The 14,652-nt window shown below is 44.0% G+C and overlaps 2 protein-coding genes across 5 annotated transcripts in view; one reads left to right on the top strand and one right to left on the bottom strand.

The window, feature by feature from the left end:
• Fam118b (family with sequence similarity 118 member B) overlaps window positions 1-2,040 on the bottom strand; it is a 52,384-nt gene extending 50,344 nt beyond the window's left edge. For 3 of the 4 annotated variants that reach the window (XM_031343090.1, XM_031343089.1, XM_031343087.1), the window contains exon 1: window positions 1,943-2,040. The gene's annotated coding sequence lies outside the window, so the exon portion shown is untranslated. Of the gene's footprint in view, window positions 1-1,251; window positions 1,357-1,942 lie in introns of all 4 variants that reach the window. The other variant, XM_031343088.1, reaches the window with a different exon arrangement.
• Window positions 2,041-2,082: 42 nt separating this feature from the next.
• Rpusd4 (RNA pseudouridine synthase D4) lies at window positions 2,083-10,660 on the top strand. The gene is made up of 7 exons (XM_031343085.1): window positions 2,083-2,309; window positions 2,658-2,823; window positions 4,208-4,409; window positions 6,921-7,011; window positions 7,086-7,230; window positions 8,116-8,213; window positions 9,749-10,660. Exons 1-7 carry the CDS (start codon window positions 2,121-2,123, stop codon window positions 9,941-9,943), a joined length of 1,086 nt encoding a protein of 361 aa, XP_031198945.1. The 5' UTR covers window positions 2,083-2,120; the 3' UTR covers window positions 9,944-10,660.
• Window positions 10,661-14,652: the final 3,992 nt, after the last annotated feature.

Consider the following 14,652-nt stretch of genomic DNA (forward strand, 5'->3'; position numbering starts at 1 on the left):
TTTTTTTTGCTTTATTTCCTGCCAAAGGCGTCCAATTCTGTAAAAACAAGTGTTAATTCTTGAACAGTGCAGGAAAGGTAAAGGTATAAACATTTTTTTCAAGCCTTCTTCCAAACCATAAAGGTCCTATACCTAGTATAGAAGTGTAATTAATGTAATGATGTGATTTTAAGTCCTGATGTACATGTCTTGGGAAAAGGGGCTTTCATGTGACTAACACACGGTCCTCAACAGTTTAGCAACATTAGAACATGGAACTGGAGCTTATCAGAAAGGGTAATTCTTTTAGAGTGGAATTTCTCAACTTTTATATAGGTGTTTTACTTGTGAATTTATTAGTGAGAGGGAACAAAGCCACTAATAGAAGAAACGGTGTTTCCCTAACTGTTCCCATGGCAGTCTACATCCAGATCACTTATCTTACTACAGAAATAGAGACAAGTCTTCCCACCATTCTCTGCCTTCATTCCTCATGTCAAAAAACTGAAAGAAATATAACTGTTCAAAATGCTCATAAACAGACTGGGTGTGGGGGTGTAGTCTTTTATTCTAGCACTAGGGAAGCAGAGACAAAGTTCTGTGATTTCGAGGCTAGCCTGGTCTACAATGTGAGGCCTTTAAGACAGACAGACAGAAAGCAAACACCATCAAACTAACCTAACTCAGAAACACTGCAGCCACATAAACATTTGTGAGCTTACTATATTAGCAGGTTTGGGGATGGAAAAAAGTCCACAAGGAATTCACATCAACAGCAGCTGCCAATGGCACACCTTGACTGTATAATCGGTAATTCACATTCCAAGGACAGTACTTAGCAGGGGAAAAAGATCTCGGAATGGGACATGACTTCATTAATGATCATCTACATTACAGCAGCCTCGTTGGTTTCCCAGATATACTTTCCTTTTTGATATGTCCTGCTTTGTATTACCAGATTCCTCTCTACAATAACACTTGCAAGGAATTTCTCAAGAAGTTTCAAAGACCCAACTATCACATGAAGTTTAAATTCTTCAACTTCTAGTCTTCCGAGGCTATTCACCTGTTCAACTGTTTCACACTTATGTGGGTTCCCTCTGCTAATCCATTTTGGAGGGAGAAAGACCCAAGCCTAATTCAACTACTCATTCTCTAACTGAAATGCAATCTGGCTATTTTGAGGGAAGAGTCACTAGTTCTCATGACATCCCTTTAGCATCAGCTTTCCCAACAAACGGCATGCGCAACCCAAGGTGTTTTCGAAATTACCATTCCAAAACAGCTGTTCATATCCCAGCTGCCCTTTGGTGATAGGAGAGTCGTCGTTTGCAGTCTCTTGTAGGAAAGGGAGAGAGAGGGTTCGACAGTTTCAAGCTATGGAAGGAAATTAAAGGAGGCAAAAGGGAAAAAGGTCTGTGCTCTTTACTTTCTTTGGGAAGAGTAGAGAAGGAAAGAAAGAGGAAACCCCCCTCCCCCTAAGAAACGAATTCTAGAGGAAAGTCAGAATAAACCCGAAGCACTCTCGAGGTAGGACACATGGGGTAGGGGGGTCCCTGGATGAAGGAAAAGAACCGTCATCCTCGGGAGAAGGACTGGTTACAAACAACGCGAAACAAAGGGGTTGGCAGTTGCAAAGCGGGAGGATGGAATATGAGAGATCCGGGGATCTCCAGAGGGCGAGCGGCAAGAAAATGAGAAAGAATACCACACGTCCCTCTGAGGATCCGCCGAGGACGTGGTTGCTAAGAGGGACGAGACAGGTAACCGTAAAGACAGAGGAGCAGCCAGCTTCACTTCTAAAGGACGCGGGGGCGGGGAAGTGTTTTTGAGTGGAGTCGTGCCCCGAAGCGAGACACGCTTGTCAGGGCAGTGCTCTCCAAGAATGGAGATCCGGGCCATGCGAAAACCGTTGGGGGCACCGGCATTTCCCAGCCCTAGCCTGGCTTCCCCACACACTCACCGCGTCAGCTCCAAACGCCACCGCTCCAGCTGCAGCTACCGGCCGGCGCAGCCGCACTGAGCGCGCACCGCCCCACGTGACCTGCAGGCTACCTGCCCACGTGACCAGCAGAGCCCACTCCCACCCCTTCCTCCTCTCCTCGCTTCGGCTCGCGCTGTCCGGCCCCGCCCTCGCCAAGATGGCCGCGCCCTGGTTGGGTACGCCTGGTCTCCAGGTCCTGAGTATGAGTTCGCGTCCCGGGAGATTGTTCACTCCTGGCTCCAGGTCGTTTTGTTCCAGCGCTACTTCCTCTAGGCCCCTGAATGCTCAGAGATTGGCAGAGAAGCTCCGAGCCCAGAAACAAGAGCAAAAGGCAAAGAAAGTGCGGGTGAGTCTGGAGAGACTCCACTCCGGAGAAGCAGTGCTCTCATGGCTTTCTCAGGTGTGGGGGGTATGGTAGGCAGGTCCTGTAACAGCAAGTAAATCAGTGTTGAGAATATTCTGTGTGATAGTCGGAATACCGCAATTCTGCCGCACTTCTGTTACTGCCGGACTCAGACCCAAACACCGCGTGGGCATGCAGATGAGACAGATGACTATGTATGGTCCCAAAGGAAACATGAGTCAAATTCTACAATACAGCCATTCCCCGCACTAATTTCCCCCTAAACCTCACTTAAAGCCATTCCCAGCGCTTCACTTCCTCATTAAGCTTTTTCTACCCTCTCTTCATTAGGTGCCTACAAACCCCGTTCAGCGGAGGGTGCAGGAACTAGTGCGATTCACACAGCAGCTACAGCGAGTTCACCCCAATGTGCTTGCTAAGGAACTGAGCCGAAGGATTCTCCACCAGGACAACGACCTTGTGGTCATTAATAAACCCTATGGCCTCCCCGTCCATGGTAAGAACCATGGGGCAAAGGAGAGGAACCTGCTGCTGCTTCCTCTTCCATCCAGGGTCACCTTTGAAGCCTTATTTATGAGACACTCTTGAATTCAAGTTAATTAGGCCTTATTATCCCATGTATGTGACTACTGGTAACATAAACCAGTGTCTAGTCCCTACTTCCAAATACCTGACAGTAAGCTCTATGCAGCCTCCCACAGGGATTATTGCAGAGAAATAAAAAAGCTGAGTTCTACACTGTGGGCTGTGTGCAGCCGCCCACAGGAATTGTTGCAGAGAAATACAAAAAGTTGTTTGCTGACAGTCTAATGGTTATTTTCCATCAAAATGGTTTAAAAAAAAAAAAAAAAGAGCTGGGAGCCAGTGTGCAACTGTCATCCCAGGTCTAGGGGAGATCCGGTGTTGAGATCAGTCTCAGCAACTGCAAAACCTCATTTCAAAATGGAGAGGTAGAGAAACAAGAACAAACAAAACTGGGAAAGAGGAAGTAATACACAAGGTTGGGGGGACAGAGTAACGTGTCTGTTTGTGTGTTAGACTACCTAACATGGCACCCAAGAGGGGCTGGAACTTAATAGATGTCCTGATGCTGCTGAATGTACTGATGGCGAATGGCTGAAGTGAGTCAGAATTGAAAGGAAAAAGAAATACATTTGTCAAAGATCTGCAGGAGGAAAGTAAATATTTTAGCAAAAAATATTTTAGTTGAAATAAATCACTCCTTTGGTGGCAGTTCCTCCTAAATTTTCTAATGGGTTCTTGCCTTAGTATTCTCTGTTTAGGTTTTTAGTTGTTGAGGATAATTTGTTTTGGATATTTATATTTTATAGATAACAAAGCTGAAAAGGTCAGATGGTGAGAACAAGTAGTAAAATCCAGGGATGTCTGATCTTAGCCCATCATCTTTTTGTTTGTTTTGTTTTCAGACAGGGTCTTTGTGTAGCCCTGGCTGTCCTGTAACTAGTGGAGATCCCCTTGCCTCTGCCTTCAGAGTACTAGGTATGCACCACCATCACCTAGCCAGAACCCTTCTTCTTAGCTTCTTTTCTGTGGAGTGCTTCAGTGGAGCTTCTCAGTCCCACAGAATCTGAAGAGAAAGCCACAGTGTTTCCCAGATTTATTATCTGAGAGCCCTTGGGATGCTCATTAAAATACGAGTTCTGAATTTGTAGTCTGGAAATGGTTGGCCTGCATGTCATTTTATAGCTGAGATCTCTGGGCCTATTAATATTAGTAATCCTCCTCACGTGTTCGTAGCACAACTATAGAAAATGGGGACAATTGTTTGTTCTGTCAAGATTAAAGGTGATTATTATCTCGAGACTGAAAGATCGTTCTCTCAAGGAGAGTTCTCCAGCCTCTGGCTCTTTCCTTTGTAGGTGGCCCTGGAGTCCGGCTCTGCATCAGTGATGTACTGCCCATCTTGGCAAAGATGCTTCATGGCCACAAGGCAGAACCTTTGCATCTGTGCCACCGTCTGGACAAAGAAACCACAGGTGTAATGGTTTTGGCTTGGGAGAAAGACATGGCACATCAAGTCCAGGAACTGTTTAGAACCCGCCAGGTGGAGAAGAAGTACTGGTATGAGGCCCATGATTGGTAGTAGGGGTAGAATGAAAAAAGGTGTCCCTTTTATCTGTCCACTGTGCTACAGAACTGTTAATAGAAGTCACTGCACTAGAACTCATGATGATACAAAGAGTATAAGAACTAGCTTGGTACTTAGAATGTTGGGTGATAAAATAGTGGTTATGTGCACACATGTGTACGTACGTGCAGAAGTTAGGGTTCTTTTTCTGTCACTCCCTAGTTTATTTTACTGACATAGGGTGTCTCCCAGAGCCTGAAACCCATTGATTAACTAGCTAGCCTCCAGGATCTACTAGTCTCCATCCCTTTGCAACACTGGGGTTGCAAGTCTGAACTGCTATACCCTGGCTTTGCATGGATGCTAGGATTCTAACCTCATCATCATGCATGTGCACTAAACACTTTACCCACCGAGCCATCTCCTCAATCCCTTTTGTTTGATTAGTTGGTTGGTTGGTTGGTTGGTTGGTTGGTTGGATGGTTGGTTGGTTTTGATAAAAAGTCTTACTTAGTAACTTCAGTTGGCCTGGAACTTGCTACATAGACCAGGATGGACTTGAGCTTCCAGAGATACACCTGCTGTGCCTCTCAAATGCTGGGAAGAAAGGCCTGCACCACTGTACTCAGTGCTGTTTTTTAAACATTTATTTATTTGTGGTTCTCTGTCTGTCTGTGTGTCTGTCTATGTGTCTGTCTGTAGTACTTGGGCACGTGCTTGCCACTACACATGTAGTCTGTTCTCTCCTTCCATTATGTAGGCTCCAGAGATCAAACTGAGATTGTCAGGTGTAGCAGCAAGCATCTTTACCTGCTGATCCATCTCGATAGCTACTGATGTGTTTTTTGAGACAGGTTTCCTATAGCTCAATCTGACCTTGAATTTTGACCTGAACTTGAACTTTGATCTTCCTGCCTTTATCTTCTGAGTGCTGGGATCACAGGTATACATCACCAGACCTTGTTCTGCAGTGGTGTTTTTAGAGCATATTCCTTTAAAAACAGACTTGCAGATTTGAATAGTATGCATGTTAATTTTTTTTTTTTTTAGTATTCTTTTGAAATTTAGTTTTATTTCATGTGTCTGTGGGGGTTTTGGTCTGGTCTGTGCACCACATGCTTGCCAGAAGAGGGCACTGGATCCTGGAACTGGATTTACAGATGGTTGTTAACTGCTATATGGGTGCTAGGAATTGAAAGCCTTTCAAGGTGCAGTCCGTGCTCTTAGCCTCTGAGCTGTCTCTCCAGCCCCATGCTTAAAAGTTTAACAGTATCTAAACTGCTCTCCAAAAATGTTGTGTCAGTTTTGCCTCTCACCAGCAGTGGTGAATACACACTTCCCCTATGCCAGTCAGAGCATTTTTAAAAAGCCACTTAGATAGGGTTTTTTTTTGTGTGTGTGTTTATTTTCTGTTTGAATTTCCCATTCTGAAGAGCAACTATTTCTTTCTCCTTGGCTGTTTTCCTATTGGGTTATGATTTTATATTTGATTTATAGTATTAATTCTATGCTTTGAATATTGTCCCTTTTGTTTCAGAAATTGTACATAAACTTTATAATCAAGGGAGCCCTTTAGAAATCGATATGGGGTCTGGAGATGTGGCTCAGGGGTTAAGATCACTTGGTGCACTTTCAGATGTTCTGAGTTTGGATCCAAACACCCATAACTGAGAGCTCACACTCACTTGGAACCCCAGCTTCAGGGGATCCATTACCCACCTCTGGCCTCTGGGTATCTGCACTCCTATGATAGATACAGATATACATATGCAGAAATAAAAATAATACATTTTTGGGGAAGAATCTATATGTCTGTGGTTTAGCACTATGGTCATCTACTGTGGCTCTCATTCATATCTGATATCTGTGAGTTCAGCATTATGCCTTTTAAAGTTTTCAAGGCTTAATGATTGAACTAGGGCACCTAACATGCATGAGGCCCTGAGTTTGATCCTCATATGAAAGTATATCCAGTTCCATAAATAACTGGAATACACAATCAAATTTAAAAGCTACTGAAATAATGACGATGGTGGTGATGGGGGTCCCCCATATGGTTTTCATGATAGAGTGCCTAGCCTGAGAGCTGGATACTTCTAAGCTGAAATCATGCATACTGATTGTAGAATACTTTGGAGGCAAAATTAAGTGATCGTTCATGGATATGCACAGTAAAGAGAAAATTAAGATACTAGGATTTAATGTTCTGTTTCCCTTTTGATTATAAATGGTAGTGAGTTATAATCACATACTAGGTGAACAAACATGTGACTGACAGAATGATATAGTAAAAACTCACAGGACTGTCCCTACCTATGTGTTAGTCAGAGAAATCAGAGAAACTATAGCTGTAATTCAGTGACCCTTTCTAAACCTCTTTCACATAGACAAGAAGCTGTAAAAGGGTAGTAATGATGGTCCACTGAGAGAGGTTCTAAGCCCGAGACTCCCAGCAGCCCTAACCGGCTGTGTGTCTCAAGGAGCAATCTGTGTGTCACCCTCAGGGCCATCACTGTGCGTGTTCCCTTGCCCTCGGCAGGAGTTGTGGATATCCCCATCATCGAGAAGGAAGTGCCTGGGCGTCAGCACCACAAGGTAGGTTCACTGCCTCCTGAGGCATGGCTTTCTCTCTTTTCTTGGGAATCATATCTTGATCTCTTTGGCTTCAGATGACGCTGTCCCCAAGTTACCGCCTAGACAATGGGAAAATGGTGAAGGTACGGGCCAACCGGGATGCACAAGTTGCTGTAACTCAGTACCAGGTGCTTAGCAGCACTCTCTCCTCTGCCCTTGTGGAGCTGCAGCCTGTTACCGGTAAGGACCACCATGGTTTGTCCAGGGCCTTGTGCTGGATCCTTCCCTATTCTGAGCCACAGATATTGTGTATAGGCTGTGGGTATAGTTGACTTGTGTGACCCTGTGCTTCTGGTACAGATCTGAAACTAGGGTTTCTGTGGGGATGATTGTGGGAAATAGGAGAATAGAAGGAATATATTTTATATCTTAAACTGGCCTGAACTGATCCTCCTGCCTCAGCCTGGAATTATAGGAAGCTGTCCCCAGTTTCAAGAGAAATAGCTTTATTTAAAAACATATGAAACATTTCTTAAATTAAAAAAAAAAAGCCATTTGATCCAGTAATTCAATTCCTGCAAATATAAAGGTTTATTTAGGCATATTTGCATCCCTGTGTTCATAGTAGTAGCTCAGGATGGACTAATGGAGAAATAAGATAGACTCAGAAGAATTATGAAAATTTGACATGTGCTACATGGACGAATCTTGAAAACATTATGCTAAGTGAATAAAGCTAGACATAGATGTCAGATCCTGTGTGATTTCTCTCACACAATGTACTTAGAGTAGCAGACTTATAGAGAAAATAGAATGATGGGAAACCAGAGGGAGAAGGCCTCTGGTTCAGTCCTGAACACTACAAAAAAAGAAAGAAATATGCAAAATAATAGTTTATGATGATATAGTAAAATTATTAAGAAGTGGGAATCCTGATATAATGTCCAGAGTACATATGTTTATTTCCTAAGCTCGCTGCTGCTTCACAGCTTAGTTTCTTACATAATTCCTTATTGTAATTGGTGCTGCTAAGTTTACTGAGCGTGATTTAATGTGACTTGAAGCAGGTGTAAATAGCATCATTTCTATTGGTCCTCATAAGTGTTCTTTCCTTTCTCGCCTAAGGAATAAAACATCAGCTCCGAGTTCATCTATCCTTTGGGTTGGATTGCCCAGTCCTTGGTGATCACAAGTACTCAGACTGGAATAGGTTGGCTCCTCAGGTAATACTGGTTGTATTAGCCTTCTGATACTGTGGTAAAACACCATAACCAAGGCAATTTATATATGAAAGAGTTTATTTTGGCAACTGTCCCAGAGCAATAAGAGCCCATCATGGTAGGGAAGCATGGCAGTAAGCAGCCACCATGCTGGACAGAGCTCATGTCTCAGATGCAAGCATGAAGCAGAAAGAGAGCAAACTGGGAGTAAGGCAGAGCCTTAAGCTCCCAAAGCCTGCCCCCAGTGACACACTTCCTCTAGCACAGCAATTCTCAACCTGCGGATCACCACGACCATCAGAAAACACATAGTTTCTGATGGTCTTAGGAACTGAGATAATGCTCAGTAGCAATTACAGTATGAAGCAGCAACAAAAATAATTTTATGGTTGTGGTCACCACAACATGGAACAGTTGTATTAAAGAGTCCCAGCATTAGGAAGGTTGAGAAGCACTGACCTAGCAACACCGAAATCTCTCCAAACAGCACCACCAATTATGGACCAAGTATTCCAAAGCCCAAGGACTGCGGGCAGACGTTTCTCTTTCCAACCACCATTGGTTTAACTCAGTGCCCCATTTAACAAAATAAGAGAGGAAACTCCCCCAACCCTTGGATTTTATGGTTTTGGTTTTGAATGAACTATTTATTGAGGTAATAAACAAGTGAATGACCTTGCCTTCAGTGTGTCAATCAGGTGCCACCTTGGTCTTTTTCAGACAGGGTCTCATTGTATAAGCCTGGTTGACCTTGAAATCCCACAGATCCACCTGCCTCCATCTCCCAAGTGCTGGGAATAAAGGAGTGGGCCACCATATGCAGCAAGAAGTTCTTTCTTTCTTCCTTTTGTTTTGAAGCAACATTGGAATTTATTAATAAAGGTTTTACTAAGGAAACAAACAGGGTCATCAAGAGAGAGGGAGAGATATACACATTTAGGAGGAGGACAGCCCTTAGAGTAATTGAGGATTCTCAAGAAGAAATGTGACATTTAAGTGTGTTAACAATAGCAATAAATGTAATTTTTGATGCTTCTGAAATGATTATTCAAAGCACTTAGAAAATTTTTAAAAAGCCCACATGTTTTGGTAACTTTACTTTTTATTCTTTTGTCAAAATCCTGAAGTAGGTCATGACAAAGAAATATTGTCTCCAGACTCCGGAACGTATTTCTAATTTAAATGTATCAGAGTAGTTACTATCTTCATAGAGCCATGGGATATGCTGTCAGAACCTTAGATATTGTTGGGAACCTGTGATGACAGAAAAGGTACCTTTCGTGCTCTCTAAAGAGCCATGAGGAGATTGTTTTTATTAGTTGATATTAGCACCCATTTCTTAAAAGGCCAGAAAACTCATCAATAAAAGTTTCTCTGGTATGGTCGGATTTTACTTTCCTAGGTTCTAAGCCCTTTAGACATACCCCTGCAGCAGGGTAGCCATTACTGAGTCTTCCAAGTAATGGGTTAGCGCTTTGCTAGTTAAAGACAGGCAGTCATTGGATATGCTCATAAGGCTCTGCCTTTGCTCTATGTAGAAACTTTCTGCTGGCATACTGAAGAAGCTGGGGCTACAGCAGACAAAGGCCCGCTACATCCCCCTTCACCTGCATGCCAGGCAGCTCATCCTGCCTGCTCTGGGCTCCGGGACAAAGGAAATCCTCCTGACCTGCAAGCTTCCTCATTTCTTTGTACGCTCTCTGGACCGACTGGGTTTAAATATACCAAATTAGGATCAAAGCTGGGGCAATGAGGCCAGGCATGTAGAAGCACAGTGAAGACTGTTGGGCAGTTTGTCACCAGAGCTCTGCTGTATTTATTTCATGGATTCTCTAACTTCTCACTTGGAACAAGAGCCTGTCAAGAGCCAGGTGAGGTAAGTTGAAAAAACTTGGCCACTTCTGGACTTTTAATGGAGAATGAAGTCTTATTTATGACAGTCGGGCTGTAATGTGGGGAAGCCTGCTGGAAGTCTCCTCCATAGGTAGCTTTGCCAGGATGGAGAAGAGCCTAGGAGGCAGCAGATTGAACCAGTAAAGGAGAACCAAAGGATGGAATATGCGTTCAGGAATATCCTCATCCAACAGGAAGAAGAGCTGAGCTATCAGGAGTGCTCCCTTGGAAAAATGTCTTGGATAAACATGTATCACGGACCCAGGGGTTTGGTCAACCAGAATATGGGTGCTGTACTACCCTAGCAGTGACCCTGTGAAAGGGTTGTTTGGGTGAGGTAAGCAACAGGCAGCTGACATAAACGAGTGAAGCTGGCAGGGTGGAAGGCAGCGGGTGGGTCAGCAGACCAAACACAAATTGTCTAAGGGTTATTAGCTCCAGTTGATTGTTGCCCTGTGGGCAAATTTACTATTTTCTTTTAGAGAACCAGGAAGTCCAGCTATTTCTGTGAAATCCCCCAATCTATTGCTATCTAAATAAAGACATTTTAAAATATATGTTTTTAAATTTTTGAGATTATAATTACATCATTCCCTTTTCCCTCCAGACCCTCCCAGGTACCCTACGCTTCCTCCCAGTCATGGCCTCTTTTTCTTTAATTGGTACGTCTGCGTATCTATGTCTATCTCTCTGTGTGCATTCCTAAAAACATAAATACAGCCTGCAAAGTCTATATAATGCTATTTGTACATATGCTTTTAGGGCTGACCATTTGGTATTGGATAACCAGATGGTAAGTTCTTTCCCCTCTTTCTCCCTCCCTCCAGCCCTGTTTAGTTGCCTCTTGTTCTCTGGGTAGGGTTAAGGCCTCACGCTTTCTCCCTTCCACATTAGCACGTCTTTGTCCAGGTCATACTCGGCAGCCATGGTGGTAAGATTTCTTAGATGTAGCTTCTGACATTTCTAAGAGATGTGACCTTACAGCAAACTCTCTAACCCTCTTGCCTTTACAATCTTTCTTCCCCATGCCCTACAATGATCCCTGAGCCTTAAGAATAGGAGTTGTGGCAGGCGGATTTCTGAGTTCGAGGCCAGCCTGGTATACAGAGTGACTTCCAGGACAGCCAAGGCTACACAGAGAAACCCTGTCTGGAAAAACTAAAAAAAGAAAAGAAAAGAAAAGAAAAAAGAATAGGAGTTGTAAGATGTATCAGCTGGGACTGGATCTACAATTCTACTTTTGATCGGTTGTGGTTTTCTGTAATGATACTCATCTGTTGGAAAGATGTTTCCTTGATGAGGGGTAAGAACACTTCTCTGTGGATATAAAGACAAATATTTAGAATGTAGCAGGATGTATGCTGGTTTAGTAAAGTGGCCAAACAACAAATACAAAACGCTCAGTGAGGCTGAGAAAAGGCCCAAGTGCTTGCTGTGCAAAGCTGAGGCTCTGAGTTCCATCCTCAGTGCCCATTTAAATGCCAGGCACAGTAACGCACAGTGCCGAGGATGCAGAGACAAGGATCGCTGGGGCTGTCTAAAAATCTAGAGCTTGATTGAGAAAGACCATGTCATCCTTCGGCCTTCACACACATGCACCCACAGGTACACACACATAGATACGCACATGCACTCACGCACACACTCAGGCAGCTAAGCACAGATTTGTAGGTTGAATTTGGTCTTTAGATTACTAATTTGGATCTGTTTAAATGGGTGATTTAGACCTTTAGGGGGAGACTTTCTTGAAAGTTGTGTTTGACATTTATGCTGTATGCAATGCTTGGCTTTTCTAAGAATGGCTTTGGTTAATTCATGACTGTGATGATACCAGTGCTGCCATTTAATAAGTCCTTGGTTTGGAAACAGCCTCCTGCCCTCGTTTCTCAGGAAGGAGATGGCCATGCTGAGCACCCTTGCAATGGAATTGGCCTCCCTGTCAATTGATACATCTAACTCTTTTCTAAGGTGGGAACCTTAGAAATTTTGTTGATTCTTTGTGAGTTTTGAAACATGCACTCCCCCCATCCCATTCATCTCCCTATCCATTCATATCTACCCTCCACCCTTTTTTTTTTTTTTTTTTTTTTTCGAAAAACAGGGTTTCTCTGTGTAGCCCTGGCTGTCCTGGAACTCACTCTGTAGACCAGGCTGGCCTCAAACTCAGAAATCCACCTGCCTCTGCCTCCCAAGTGCTGGGATTAAAGGCCTGCGCCACCACTGCCCGGCCACCCTCTACCCTTAAACCTTTCCCCACAAAAGAAAATAAGTAAATACAAAAAAATTCTTGTGGAATCTGTATCATGTCACAGTGTGTCTTCGAGCATACCCTTGGGTCCATACATCTTTACTTGCAAATGTTCGTGGCAATGAGTCACTAGTTTTCTTTGAGGTCTGTGGCTTCTCTTACACCATCAATTCTGGATCCTCACCAAGACTCCTCTCAGATATCCTGTTGTTGCCGTGTCATGAAAATCCTGCAGCTTTGGATCCGACTCCTTCATGTGCTCCAATAGTTCATATTTGGGGTAGGTGTTGGGGTGGGCCAACCAAAAGCCCTGGATCTGAGCCTGGGTATTAGCTGAATTGGTCAGCCTGCCAGCTTTCCCATATTACCCCAGGTGTGGGATGAGACCATTTCTCCCACTCTGCCCATGTGGGAGGCAGAGCCATACCTCCTGCACCCACCCACTCCAGGATCTGCTCTCAGTACCTAGGGAAGATCAGGGACAACTCTCCTGCACTCGAGGCCAGCACACTTGTGCCTCCACCACCAGAGCCAGCTCTCCTACACTGCCCAGGCCTCAGTCATGGCCCTTAGCAGAAGCACAGGTCAGGACCTCACCATGGCCCTCAGGTGGCATCATGGGCTACTCACATCAGGCTGTTCCTCACTACCTTCATGTCTCGAGTTCCTCTTCTCTTCATTGTGCACACACTGCTCTGCTTCTCTTTTTTCTCCCATCTCTCTACCATTTAGTTTCTCATCTTAGTAGTTTTCAGGCTTCTGGGTATCTTCTGTCATGCCCAGGTCTTACAGCAGTAGGTGGGGGTCATCTATGAACTCCATTTTGATTAGCAATATCTTCGCTTTCCTTGGTTTGGCACCATGGAAACAAGGCACAGAAAAGACAATATAACTTAGAAAAGAAGCATGAGTCGGCATGAACGGTCTCTTTTGTATTTGTCAGAAGATACCTCTAACTCTTATCCTGGTCTTTGTAAACCATCTTTTACACAGATACAACTCATAGTTGGGCTGAGTTGAAGAAAGTTGGAGTTCATTGGGAAGTGTGGAAAGAAGGGAAAGTGAAATAGGGCACATGAGGAAAACGGCTGAATGTGTGTCCTCATCGACCCTGCTGGGTGTCGTCTTGATGGAACCCTCATTCTTTAGTAGCAAACTGGATATTGAGTAGGCTGAGAGTACCCAGGAATGCTCACAACTCTCAAGAACTTTCTCGAATAACAGGAAAGTGTGACTAGCTCCCTGATGTTCAGAGGAAGATCATTTCCTAGGCTGCCATAACCTCAGAGCTGGCTTGAGAACTGGCTGCATTGGCTATCCTGCTCAGTGTCACCATGAAGTGTCGTCATGACACTGCTATTGTCTGTTAGCAGGGTCTCATGGCACTCAATTGTCTGCTATTGTCTGTTAGCTTTCAAAATTTTTAATTTCTGATACAGGGTCTCATGGCACTCAATTGAGAAAAGTGTTTCCATAAGATCCAGCTGTGAGGTATTTTCCTAGTTAGTGAGCGATGGCGGAGGGCTCAGCCCATTGTGGGTGAGGCCACCCCTGGGTTCTAGAAGAAAGCAGGCTGGGAAGCCATGGGGAGCAAGCCAGTAAGGCAGCATTCCTTCATGGCCTCTGCATCAACTTCTGACTCCAGCATCCTGCTCTGTTTGAGTTCCTAGACCAACTGCCTTCAAACAATGCTTGGAAGTGTAAACTGAGTAAACCCTTTCATCCCCAGCTTGCAGGCAGCTGGAACAGGAAGCTGAGAAATCACATCTTTAGCCATAAGCATGAAGCAGAGAAAGGAACTGAAAGTGAGTTGAGACTATGAACACTGAAGACTGCTCATGGTGATTTGCTTCCTACAGCAAGGCTACACCATCTCCCCAAACAGTACCGTTAACTGGGAGACAAGTGTTCAGTTACCCAAGCCTATCCTATCCAGGACATTTCTCATTCAGAACACCACAAGACTTTAATACATGAATTTGGAGGCAGGGAGCATGATTCTCTTACACACATTAACTTTTTATTTTTAAAAATTATTTAAAAATCTAAAAACTAGTCTTTTACTCAGAGTATGTCTTAGTTTGCTTTCTGTTGTTGTGATAAACATCATGACCAAAAGCAACAACTTGGGGAGGAAGGGTTTATTTCGTCTTTCAGCTTACAGTGTATCATTGTGGAAAACTAAGGCAGGAACCTGGAGGCAGAAACTGAAGCAGAGAAACAATTCCTACAGGGTTCCTTTCCATGGCTTTGCTCAGCGTGCTTGCTTGCGCAATCCAGGACCATTTGTCCAGTGGTGAC

Source organism: Mastomys coucha, unplaced genomic scaffold, assembly GCF_008632895.1.
Source record: "Mastomys coucha isolate ucsf_1 unplaced genomic scaffold, UCSF_Mcou_1 pScaffold23, whole genome shotgun sequence".
Lineage (NCBI taxonomy): Eukaryota > Metazoa > Chordata > Mammalia > Rodentia > Muridae > Mastomys > Mastomys coucha.

Excerpts from the sequence above, each read along its gene's own strand:
- Rpusd4 (XM_031343085.1), top strand. The coding sequence starts at position 2,121 with ATGGCCGCGCCCTGGTTGGGTACGCCTGGTCTCCAGGTCCTGAGTATG. Across the intron at positions 2,824-4,207 it reads CTATGGCCTCCCCGTCCATG|GTGGCCCTGGAGTCCGGCTC; the intron begins GTAAGAACCATG and ends TTTCCTTTGTAG. Across the intron at positions 4,410-6,920 it reads CAGGTGGAGAAGAAGTACTG|GGCCATCACTGTGCGTGTTC; the intron begins GTATGAGGCCCA and ends TGTCACCCTCAG.